The sequence below is a fragment of the Pipistrellus hanaki genome (assembly GCF_964339955.1).
Source record: "Pipistrellus hanaki genome assembly, chromosome: 10".
In the NCBI taxonomy this organism is placed as follows: Eukaryota; Metazoa; Chordata; class Mammalia; order Chiroptera; family Vespertilionidae; genus Pipistrellus; species Pipistrellus hanaki.
Genome location: NC_140512.1, coordinates 27,316,359 through 27,329,800, shown reverse-complemented (window position 1 = coordinate 27,329,800; position 13,442 = coordinate 27,316,359). Strand labels below are relative to the sequence as shown.

Here is a 13,442-nt window from a genome sequence, read left to right as displayed (position 1 = left end):
ACTTGTCATTTGCTGATTTGTTGATGACAGCCATTCTGACAGGTGTGAGATGGTACCTCATTGTCATTTTGATTTGCATCTCTCGGATAATTAGTGAGTTTGAGCATGTTTTCATATGTCTCTTGGCCTTCCTTATGTCTTCTTTTGAAAAGTATCTATTTAGGCCCGTTTTTTGATTGGGTTGTTTATCTTCCTTTTGTTAAGTTATATAAGCTCCCAGTAAATGTTGGTGATTAAACCTTTATAGGTAGATAACATTGGCAAATATGTTCTCCCACGCAGGGGGCTTTCTTGTTGTTTTGTTGATGGTTTCTTTTACTGTGCAAAAGCTTATTTTTTAATGGAATTTAGCAGGTTATTTCTTAACCACTCATAGTTTACTTTAGTTAAGTTTGATATTAATTCTTTTTCAATTATTGTATTATTTCTTTTCCCTCTTAATGACATCTAGGGACACTACATTTCAAGAGTAAAACTACAAAAGCAACCAAACAAATATCTAAGTTTATCAATTATATAATACTAGAGGCTTAGTGCACAAAATTCATGCACAGGGGAGGAGGGATGTCCCTCAGCCCAGCCTGCAACCTCTCCAATCTGGGACCCCTCAAGGGATGTCCAACTGCCCGTTTAGACCTGATCCCACCGGACATCCCTCTAGCAATCCAGGACTGCTAGCTCCCAATTGCTCGCCTGCCTGCCTGCCTGATTGCCCCTAACCACTTCTGCCTGCCAGCCTGATCACCCCCAAATCACTCCCCTGCCAGCCTGATCGACACCTATCTGATCCCCTGCTGGCCCAATTGCCCCTAACTGCCCTCCCCTGCCAGGCTGGTCACCCCTAACTGTCGTCCCTTGCAGGACTGGTCGCCCCCAACTGCCCTTCCTTGCCAGCCTGGTCACCCCTAACTTTCTTCCCTTGCCGGCCTGGTCACCCCCAACTGCCCTCCCCTGCTGGCCTGATCACCCCTAACTTCTCTCCCTTTCTATCCTGGTAGCCCCTAACTGTCCTCCTCTGATGACAATATAAAGTAGACACTGAAATCCCTCTACTAACTACAGTCACACAATTAATGGTTAGCCAAGCTCCCGGTTTCTCTCCAATCACATTTCCATTCAATCCTATCTTTCCTGTGCATATAAATTAAGAGCCTACCTTTTCGCCTTCATTGGATTAGAGACTTTATATTGGCTGGAATATTTGTTGAAAGAGTATCACTAATTGCTTCTGCTAGTTTTAATAGCAAGCTTATGTTAGATTTGCACATACCATTGATCAAGAGGCTTACTTTCTATGATCAATTCTTAAGAACTATCACTCCATAGTCTATCCCCTTTCATCACATAGCTCATCAGAAAGCAAGTGGCTTTTTTTTTTTTTTCAAGTTGTGTTTTTTCTCCCCATAAATAAGATGTCATTATTTCACTAACACTTAAGTGATGAGGATTACAAATTTTCACCAGCACACTAAGATGTGGGCAGTCAAGAGGCTCCTACCTGCATTGTGCTGTTTGAGTGGCTCCCATCCATCAGCATCTGCTGTTCAACTCTGTTTCCAAGCAAAAGCACACATTTCCATAGGACAACCACCTTAGTAATCAACGGTCCATAGTTAAAGCCTCAAATATTAAATTATCATCAAGAGTAGGACATGTAGTAAAATGTACATAAACTCCCCCTTGCTCCCTAAAGTGACTAAAGCATCAGTTAAGAAATAAAATTTTAAGCAAGAATATATAGATGAGAATGAAAATACCCCTTTTTTCAGAAGATGTGGATGAAAGTGTGGCAATCTCGGGAGACCATAGGTTAGTTTTACCTTCAAGATATAGTCAGAGTATTTACCTACAAAAACTCAAAAAGGCCCAGGGCTTGGACACACAGGTTCTAGAAAGTGTGCAGGTGAAATCAGACAACTGGAAATAGGCTGGAAGTTAAGTTTGTACCAGCAATTGACCCATAGTCTTCTCTATCTCCCACCCCAACCCAGCAGAAGGACACTGAGTATTTATTCTCTGGATAAATTAAATCCAAAAGACCTCAAATTGAGAATAAAGGGTGAGAGCAGGGTGAGACGCAGAGCTGAGAAGGGAAATGAAGTGAAAAAATCTATTTCTTGATCTGTGTGTAGATCAGCTCCCCTCCCCCCTCCTGCTTTGAGGAAGTCAGCTGCCAGGAAGCAGCACCTGAGGAAGAACAAAGGCCTTAGGCAGGGACATCTGAGTCTCTCCCAATGAAGAGTACAGATCCTTCTGAACAAAATAGAATGAACTGAGCAGGCAATAGTGCTTCTAAACACAAAGACTCATAGTGCCTCATTTATAAAGTAGACAGCCAAGGATCTCAGCACCCCCACGGTTTCCAACAGAAACCAGAGGAAAGGAAAGCAGAGGATATATATATATATATATATATATATATATATATATATATAGAGAGAGAGAGAGAGAGAGAGAGAGAGAGAGAGACAACGGCAACTTTGAAAAAAAAAAAAGAATGAAAGGTTTAGAAGATAAAAAGTGGTAAGGGGGGTGGGGGAGGTTTTAAAAACAGAGGATTAATAAGAAAGCTTAAATATCAAACTATTAGAAATTTTCCAAAAAAGAAAGACAGAGAAGATAGGAGGAAAGAAATAATTAAAAAAGAAATTCAAGAAAATTTCTAAGAACTGAAACATATGTCTTTATATCAAAGGGAACCTACCCAGCACGAACAGAAAAAGACATACACACTTCCCCCCACTAAAGTATCATGAAATTTCAGAATACCAGGGAGAGAGAAAAGAACCTAATACTCTACGGAGAGAAAGTATGAGGGGCACACGAATGGCTGCAAGTCAGAATGGAATCAGACTTCTCAGCAGCAATACTAGAGGTCCAAAGAAACGAAGCGAAGCCTAATGACATACTCAGAATGAAACTTTATCAATCCCATGTGGGAATAGAATAAAGACATTTTCAGAAAACTAAGAACCTGAAAACTGTATCTTTAATGCATACTTTCTTATAAAACTAAAGGAAGACTGGAATCCAGGAAATAGGGAATCTATAATCAGTAAAGGCCTGGAAGGAGGGGGAATCCAACCCAGAGCAGACTAATGAAGTGACTGCCTCCAGAGGTGTGAGGGAACCAAAAAGACATCAACATCCTTTAAAAGGCTAGCAACAGCAGAAAGCCATTGCCTGCCTCAGACCTAAAAGCCATTATTCCCCCTCGTATGAAAAAGGTCAAGTGTTACTGAAATCCACTGATAGCTAGAGCATGGAAGTTGTAGTCAGCCCTTTCCAGAAATATGGACTAAAGTAGGGAAGAATTGGGAAAGAATATTCCATCTCCCTCTCCTCTCACTTGTCCATTGCCTAAACCCAATCGGAATTGTAGCCAAGACAGCTTGGAGGATATATTCCTTAAGGGCTAGTTAACCAGGACACAGGGCAGGGCAGAAGAGGGTAGAGAACAGATTTGAAGAGAAACGGAGAATAACCAACTTAGGACCAACAAGCACAGAAGAGGGGCAAATAGAAATCCCAAAACAACAGATGTTCTTGCTAAATTTAGCAAAACATCAGAGATCTGAGAGAGAAAAGCTCTAAGGAAAAGGTTGAGAAAGGGAGATGTAAAAAAAATTAAAAGGGATTGATAGATTTGCTGATGTGTTTGAGCATTTGGAAGTTTCTGTCACACTGAATTGACATATCCTTCATATCTATAAATAATAAAGAATAAGAACAAAGATAACTAAACTATTATAATACAAATCAGAGACAATTATAAAATCCAGGAAGAACACAAGGTTATACAAAAAAGAATACATATCACGAATACTACTTAACTTAATCAGGAATATTTACATACCAATGTTTCAAAATGTGATATAGACTCTATATTGGGAGTATGAGATGAAGTCAGGGATGGTTGATGAAAGAAAATTAAACCTTTATCTATCATAACATCTTTAGATAATGTTTAAAATTATATATATATATATATATATATATATATATATATATATATATATATATGGAGAGAGAGAGAGAGAGAGAGAGAGAGAGAGAACATGCACCAAGGGCCATCACAACCACAACAACTGAACAGACGACCAAACAAGCTGAGTGGGGCGACCAGGCCAGCAGGGGGTAGGACGGGGGAGGGAGTTGGTGGCAACCAGGCCAGCAGGGTGGACAGTGAGGGGTGGCCTGGCTGGCAGATGGGAGCAGTGAGGGGCAACTAGGCCAGCAGGGGGGAGGGGCGTTGGGGGTGACCAGGCTGGCAGGCGGGCAGTGAGGGGCGACCAGGTTGGCGGGGGTGCAGTAAGGGGTGATCTTGCTTTATTGTGGTAGTTTGGAACTAAACCTGCAATATTTCTGAGGTATGCCTACACTCCAATAAAAATGCAATAAATTTTGCTTGGCTGATATACTAAGAACTAATAAGAACATCATTGTCAACATTTGTGGAGTCTTATGCTTCTTAAAGAATTTCACATTTAACCATCTCTTGCTAGTTTCATAAACCAGTGAAGCAGCTGAGTACACTATGGATTATATTAACATCATGAAATCTAGTCATTGTGATCGGGTATTTAAACATCACCCAGAAAAACAATTTGTGGGTTCCAATACTTTGCCAACTTCGGTAAAAATAAGAGAATTTTTATTTTTTAAAAAATATTTAGTAGTGAAGACTACATATAATGTCTCATTTTATATATTATTATTCAGCTAACTTATCACTAAAAAATGACCAAACACATCCACCGAAAACACACACACACTCTCCATCACACAAACACACATTGATAGACAACATGCGATGTTAAAAACCATAATCATATTAGCCTTTTAACAGAAAAATAGGACTGGGTCCCTTCAACACTCCAAAGCCATTGCTAAATTCAGCACTTTGGTTGCTACTCAAAATCCTATCTAATAAAGAGGAAATATGCAAATTGACCATCACTCCAACATATAATACAGAATATTAAAGTAAGGGGATAAAGGCAGTTCTCAAGGCTGTGGAGTGAGAGAGAAAGCCACAACCTTTATTTGAAGCACAAAAGGATTCAGCATGACTCAGAGCATAATTTCACTGTATCGTGTTTTGGAATAACTTTACTAACAAAAGAGAGCCCAATTGCTTATAAATCATCTTAAGAGATTATGTAATATGTTGGAAAGGAAAGGGCTTGGAGTGTGTTAGCCCTTTGAATGTTGCCTCTGCTCACTATATGTATGACCTTAATATCCTGTTTACTCTTCCTGGGTTTTGCTTTCTTCCACTGTATTATGGTACAATAGTTAAGTAATTAAAATTTATAAGAGCTTAGAATATGTCTGTGTTCAATAAAAGTATCTATTATTGTTACTCTTGTTAAGACTCAATTACTATTGTTACTCAATTACTCAAGACAGGGTTTCATATAGAATAAATTTATTTTCAGGATGGGGGTTAGAGTAGAATTTATCTATGATTTCTCTCTCTTAAAATACTGGTAAACAAATCCAAGTCCTCAAAAAACCTTATTTTATTATATAAATTTCCTGGGTTCAAGAGAGATCATTAAGAATGACGGCAACTCTGTATGTTGCCAAAATGTATGGTGATTAGGCTTATTTAATAAAAAGTAATGCTAAATGGCCTTATAATACTCAATGAATAGACAATTTCTCTTCTGATATATGCAAAATCAGTTTTGATGCAGACATTTTTCTAAATATCAAGATGGATATGGAAATTTTTTTTCTAACCACCCAGCTGCTACAACGTTAAATAAATTAATTTTAATCTTAAATCAGAGATGTAATAGAGAGAGGGGTGATTTAATATGCAATCTCATTACATTTGACAGGCTTATTTATAAATGATTTGCCCCACATTTTGACAAGCATAGTTAATATGTTAATTAGCTTTTAAACAGATGATGAAAGGAAGAGACTGACACTCTATCATTCTTCACACTCCATGTTGGGGAGCACTGTCATTGAAACCATACGGTAGTGCTATTACATAGTGTGGCCACCCCCAAAAGGACTGTGTCCGTGATGAGATAATTATTTATCAGCTACCGATAGCTTAGTCACATTATGCTAAAAATCAATCCCTTAAAATAATCCTAACTGATCTTCTGCTTTAGGAAATAAATGCCACTCCATGAAGACTACACAGCTAATGGAGAGCAATGACCTCCACAGCTAGACCAGAGCTCTGACGAGGGAGAAACTAACTACAGGCATAAGCTGCTTTCACATCTGCACTTCTCTTAATGGGGTTCTCAGCACTTGGTAAGCCTCTTTGGTTTAGAATCTTAGATGATTTCCTACACTTTAACTTCCAAAGAGTTATAAAATCCAAGAATTAAGAGAAGTTAGTCACGAGACTATGTCCAATTTGATTCCTCTGCTTAAAGACTCCTTCACGGAGGGGAGACAAGGTATCAAAAACGGCCTGTCTTGCTGAGTGCTCAAATCCCAAGGGATGCTCACACCCACCAGGGGCTGGAGACCCAGAGCAGCAAATCATAACAGCGACAGCTCTGATTCCCATCACCTGCTGCCCACGTTAATGCCAATGTGTCTTCATTAATATTTTATTGCTGGTGGTTATTTAAACAGAAAACTGGAAAACGTAACACCGTGTAGGGATCATTAGGTTTTAGTTCTCCCTCCTGCCCCAGGATGGTAATGAACTGTAAAAATAGCCTGGAACAACTGCCACCTGCCTCCCTGCTATTGTCCTTGGGTTAATATTTGCACTTCTTGGTGCACCTGCGCCATGGCTCAATTATGGTCCCATATCCAGGTCTTCACACACCCAGCATCAGTCTCATTTATTATGCAAAATCCAGCGCCCTGTGGACTTCTCCCTAACTGGAAAAATACCTGACGTACAGGATAACAACAAAATGGCTTTCAGAAAATGGCTTGGAATGAAATCAAATTCAGCATGACAGGCAGGGACAGGCATCACCCAGAGTTATGCCAAGCAGCACAGGAAAGGCTCAACCATAAAACATGGACTGTTTGATTTTGCCAATGATAATGGTTGCATGCAGGCCAAAGGCATTTTGGGGTCTACTGTTTTTTTTTAATACTCACCCGAGGATATGTTTATTGATTTTAGAGGGAAAGGAGGGGGAGAAGGGCAGAGAGAGAAAAAGAGAGAGAAGCAGCGATTGAATGCCTCCTATGCACACCTGGACCAGGAACCAAACTGGCAACCTAGGCACAGGCCCTGACCGGGAACTGAACCTGCAACCTTCTTGATATAGGAGTGGATGATCCAACCAAATGAGCCACCCTTCCCAGGTCTACTATTTTGTATGTTTTCCTCCCTTCCACTTTAAGTAGAAGTCTTATTCTTATACTTCATTATGTCTCTGATTAAAGTAAACAGGCAGAAAGTGCCCAAGCCTTCTTCCTTAAGAGAATGGACACACATAAGAAAAAATGTGTGGGGAGCAGGGGGAGGCAAAGCCTGGAAATGAAATGCCAAGGATCAGAAACAGACATAACGGCAAATCACAATCTACGTGGCTCTTTGTACTTGAAACAACACTTTTAAAGGTTTGGGGAAAATTAGCCAATAGTGTATAAAAAACAGCTTCTTCCGTTTATGAGGGTAGTCTTAACTGAACTGCCAAGTACTAAGACAAAACTGCCCCAAGCCACAAATATTTCCAAATTATGTTTTATTAGCGGAGTCCTTAACTGACCTCACTGAAAGGCAACCCACAATTTCCATACTTAAAAAATGGAGAAAACCACTCCGTAATTCAAGAATATTAAGCAGTGATTACTTGCATAGCCTACTCTCAAGAGGGAGGAAGGAAATTAGAAAGTTAGTAGTAATTGATATCTGATGAGTTCTTTGTCCTTTATTTCCAATTTTTTACTCTATGACAACCAATGATCAAAATATCTATTGTCCCTGCCTAGTCTTGGGAGGGGGAGGGGGAAGTTAAAATCTAACTGTAACAAAATGTCCAAAACAAACAAAAAAGCCAGAGGTGGGATGAAAAAATATATTAGCTCAGCTCCTCAATGACAGATGGTCATCTTTATGCTCCATGTTTGGGGATATGCATTATGATGGTATTAGATTTATTATAAGGCATTACAAAAATGTATGGCAATAGATTGTAGGCTGTTTGATGACCCAGATTCCTTTATAACTCTATTGAAAGCTACAGATCTACACGCCATAAAAATAAATAGGTCCATGTGTACACAAAATCCTGCAGGTAATCTCAGCGGTTTCAAACATCTTGAAATCCCATTCTCCGGGGGCTTGCTGGAACCTAAATTAAGAAAATCTACACTGTGTCCTACATCACAAGGAACTTGTTTTCTCACCGGAAAATATTTGGATCCCAAACATCAGGGTAGAAGCCAGACCTCATCACAGCCTAATTAACTAAAAGCCAAGATAACCGAGGGCAGAGCTGCGAAGTAAGTACATGGCAGTAAGATAAACACCACGTGCTAAAGTTTTATTGAGGTCGTAAACATCATGTGAACATGCAGCTGAATTCTCTATACGGGGCACAGTCATTCTTAGAAGATGATTCCTGCTGTAAAGTAACCACATGGTATGGGAAAAGTTTTGCTTTAAATGCAATTGTGAGTCTAAAAAAAGATTTTTCCATTAATAAAGGACATTTTCAACAGTCACTAGTAAACCCTTTCTGAGCTAAAATTATTACCTTATTTGAATCAGATCACAATGGATTGGGAACCCATATGTTGTTATAAATAATAACCAGGCATTAAACCTCATGAGTCTCTGAGCCTCCAATTATGCTAGGTACTTAAGTTTTGCTAAACCATCATGTGAGATTGAGACTCTATTGAAATTAAATGTGTTGCGACCCTTTAACAGAGTAATTTTATTTCATTTTGGATAATTAGTGGCAACAGTTTCCAGCACTATAGTGCACCAAATTTAGTGCGTGGCAGTTACACCGAAACCTTCAGACCACCTATCTGAGCTTTGTTGTGAATTTAAACATGCTAGCTACTACTTCCAACCATACTGTGGTTTGGAGATACAGATATACAACCTTGTAATAAAGCAAAGCCACAAATTAAGACCTTTAGGAGAAAAATCACTGACTACTTGCGGGAAGCCACAGCTTGCCAATACTGTCACCAAGGAAAGCTGAAGACCTAGGACCTTGGGTGTTATCAGGGCTGAAGCTAAGCACCAAAAGTCTGATTGCTATTCCTGTTGAGATAGTGGTGGCTCAAGGCAATTCCCTAACCTGATAATCCTTTTACTGTTTACCAAACTTTACTTTTGACGTGCCTGAATGCATTGCTAAAGGGAAAATGTGTATTCAAGTAAATAAATAGTGGACCAGGCCAGAAGTCTGTGTGTGTCTTTAAGAAAGAGGCTCCTGCCCTAAGAGGTTTGGCTCAGTGGATAGAGCATTGGCCTATGAACTGAAGGGTCCCAGGTTCATTTCTAGTCAAGGGCATGTACCTTGGTTGAAGGCACATCCCCAGTAGAGGGTGTGCAGGAGGCAGCTGATCAATATTTCTCTCTTATCAATGTTTCTAACTCTCTATCCTTCTCCTTTCCTCTCTGTTAAAAATCAATAAAATATATATTTTTTTAAAAAAAAGAAAGATGTTCCACCTGGCGCCCAATTCTTTCTAAATTCATATTTCTTGTATAGCATTTTCATTTTCCTTCAGATCCTAAACCCTGCTGCAAAGGCTGCAGCAACTACTGACAGTTAGAAAAGTCTCTGCCCCTGTCCATCAAGAGGATTACTAGGCCCCATCTGCAAGGCCGGCTCTGATGAAGAAATATTCCCAATCCTGTTTTTTAAAAATCTAGTATCACTGCCACACATCGGCAAACACTCCTCCACCATTAATCTTCATTCAAACCACTGGGATGTATATCTAGGCTTGACCCAGACCAAGCACCAGCGACAGATTAGCTAGAGAAAAGCTCCAGTTTCTCACCACATGTCAAGGCAGGTAGAATACTCTGTTGAGCCCAGGAGGACGTCTGGAGGTCGGTACCATAAGGTAACCACTTCATTGGAGTACGTGTGGCTGGGGACCGATTTTGCTCTTGCAAGACCTGCGGGTGACATGAAACATAAAGAAGTTTAATAGGCATTCATAGGACAAGGGAACTTAAGTGTAAATGTTAACAGTTTTAAAAGGTCAAACATGACACTGCAATACAGAGTTGTGAATTTAGTGTCAAGGTTACAAGAAAGGCCGGCTTGTTTCGAACACATGCTTGTAAATCATTCATATCCCTAATAAAACATCATGACTCTAATAAAACCCCAGGAGAGTAAACAAATGATCCATCAATGATTAGACATTACACAGAAGCTGAGAAGTCTTCCAAAGAATGTTCCATGGAGCTCTAGTTCTTAGAGCTATAAACAGTGTTATTGGAAAGGCTTCTAAGGTGAAATAATTTTGAGAAAAGATGGGTGAAGAAATTAAACAGTATTCCGTACATGAGATTTCTCAGTGCCTTTAATTGTCCTACTGTGTATTGTGAATCTGAGAGAAGACAGTATGACAGTTTTCTCAAAGGAGATTTCCCAAACTTCTCTGGGTTTCAAGTTCTGTCAAGCACTCGCTAGGAACTACTTATTCAAGGAAGCTCATTTGAAAACTAAATAAATAAAAAATTATAAGGGAATAGTTCAAAAAATTAAAGTGTTTTCTAAGAATTTTTTAAAACTGGGAAAATGGTCACAATAATATGTTAAGTGATAATGCACATGCACTTTGACCTCACAACAAAGAATGACAGGAAATGCATTTTTCCAAACTTTCTACAATGACTACGATTCCTCTAAAAATCACAAAATCTAGAATTTTCTTACTTAAAAGAAAAAATAATCTATGTGATAGGGTTCTACCTGGGTATGTTAATTAATGACAAGGGTAAAGTATTATTTATCACTGTGATGCTCAAAGCACATATAACATTTTAATAATATTCTACCAGAACAAATTCATTGCCTTGTTCTGCTGATTTAAATTTTTATGTACTACTTAGAAACATGACTTTTTCCCTATTTATTAAACACTTGGTATTCCCTTTAGTATAGTCTATGAAAACATTAAAATTAATAGGACAGATGGTGAGACAAAGAATTTCTAATTAATTCAACTATGATATATGTTACAGTAACTCAATTTTTCTACAGTGCAGTTTTTCTAATAATCCAATGGCATATTACAAATTGGTAAGTGTTCAATAGACAGATTATAAACACAAATACATACACATATGTGGTCTCCAACTTTTTTGCACATAAATAGAATAACTACTTTTGATAACAGATTTCCAAAACAGATTTCTACTTCTTTTCTTTTTCCTTTTAAATTATAGTGATTAGACATTCATATACCTTACGAAGTGATCACTCAGGTAAGTCAAGTACCCATCTGACACCATACATAGTTATTACAATATTATTGACCATATTCCCAATGCTGGAGTTTACAGCCCCGACTATTTTCATAACCGGCAATTTGTACTTCTTAAACTCTTTCACCTTTCTTCCCTCAATTCAGGCAAAGCTGAACACCAGACAGGACAATCAGGGTGGTAGTGTATCCAGAATCTAGTAATGCCATCAAAATGTTTAGTTCCTCAAATGGGCATATTTCTATACGGAGACTAAAGAGCTAAGCACAAGTTCTGAAATAGGTTCTGACTCGTTCCATATGCTGTTGTCAAGTCAAATGGGAAGCTAAAAACATCCAGGCTGAATTCCCTTGGCTTTTCTGAGGCCCTGTTGACAGAAAGCGATGCCAGAGGGATAGGAGAATGAAAACATCTGAGATTTTCCTTGACAGCTTGGAAGACCACACTAGTTATAGAAAATTATGATATTTTTCACTTTTAAAGGAAGAACATGACCTCAAAATAACTTAGAAATAGTATAAATCTAAATAATTATATGTGATTTCAGGTCAATTATGTTCACTGTGACTTTAAGTTTATAAAACTGGTTAAATATATCTGGAAAATATAAATAGAAAAGGCTTTGTCTACATTATTTTCCTCCTTCCCACATGTTTAGGTCAAGGACTGCCCAAATTCCACTCACGAGGGTCACAAAACTTTCCAAATTAACAGTGAAAATGAGTTTTCCATATCTAACTCTTCAATGTGTTAAGACAGTTTCTTAAAATAATTTGCGGGTAAAGTTATATATTGAAGAATGTTACATTCTTCTCACTTTAATAAAATCAACTGAAACACTTTCTTGTGGAAAGTATCCCGTATACGGATAAACAAAAGGTTTTCAATCTACCAGAATTTCTGTTCAGTTAAAAAGATAAATAAATCCCAAAACATTTTCAGGGAAGGAGTAAATTATTAAACAATGACTCAAAAAAAAAAAAAAAAAAAAGAAAGAAAGAAAGAAAGAAAGTATACTTTGAAGTAGGAATATATAACTGGGCTTTTAATAAATATTTTGGGTAAAGTCATTGCTATGTATTTATACAGTTCATGCATCAAAACAAGCTTACTCATACAAAATTTATTACCCTGCATCCTGCAGCTGAAGGAAAACTGTAGGACAGGATTAATTAGCACAGCATGTGTGAAAGGCTTCTCTCTGTGTTCCTTGTCAGTTGCTATGGTTACACTACAGGAAGAGAGCTACACTACCTTTGAAAAAGGATGAAGTTTATGGGTTATTATAAAAACTTCTTACATTAATGTTTAGTGTGAATTAAAAGTTAAAAAGCCAAGCGAAATGCTAACCAGCTGAAGACAGGGCACCTGCACACCACCGTTGTGGCTGAGTGTGTGCATAGGAACCGGTGCTTGTTGCTATGGGCACCAAAAATAGCTTGCATAACGATTCAGAAGACCCAAGTTTAAGATGTTACTGTTTCTAACTCATTAAAGACCCTCAAGTTGAGCAAAACAGCAACAACAACAAAAACAAACAAAAACAAAAAATCTTGTTATTCAAGCCCTATTGCCAATTATTCAAAGACAGGCCACCTGTCTACTGGCTAGCACAGCAGAACAGAATCTTCGATTTCTAGAGCTCTAGAGCTTTATAGTTACTCTCTTAGCCAATGGAAGAGTTCCCTTTTCACATATCTTCAAGATGGTTAACCAACATCTGCTGCCTCCCAGAGCCCAGTTCTACCCTCTTGCAGGGATACGGGATAAACCACGTGGCACGCTTCTAACATTTGTCCTAAGGGGCCAGTCATTCAGCATCAACCAGTGGAGATGTTCTCTGGAGCAGCGGTGGCCAACCTTTCGGACCCCACGGACCACCAGTGGCCCGCGGACCACCGGTTGGCAACCGCTGCTCTAGAAGTCATTTTAATAGCTCTCTCAGCTGCAATGGACCTCTCTTCCGCTTTTAGAATCTCCTCCGTTGACTCCTCAGATAGGAAAGAGTTAACAGCAGTGACTTGGTCTC

General features: G+C 38.7%; 1 protein-coding gene across 2 annotated transcripts in view; it reads right to left on the bottom strand.

The window, feature by feature from the left end:
• CDK14 (cyclin dependent kinase 14) overlaps positions 1 to 13,442 on the bottom strand; it is a 487,128-nt gene that overhangs the window by 199,887 nt on the left and 273,799 nt on the right. For both annotated transcript variants that reach the window (XM_084897427.1, XM_084897428.1), the window contains one exon: positions 9,973 to 10,093. In XM_084897427.1, the coding sequence (XP_084753553.1) occupies positions 9,973 to 10,093 (121 nt within the window). The remainder of the gene's footprint in view (positions 1 to 9,972; positions 10,094 to 13,442) is intronic.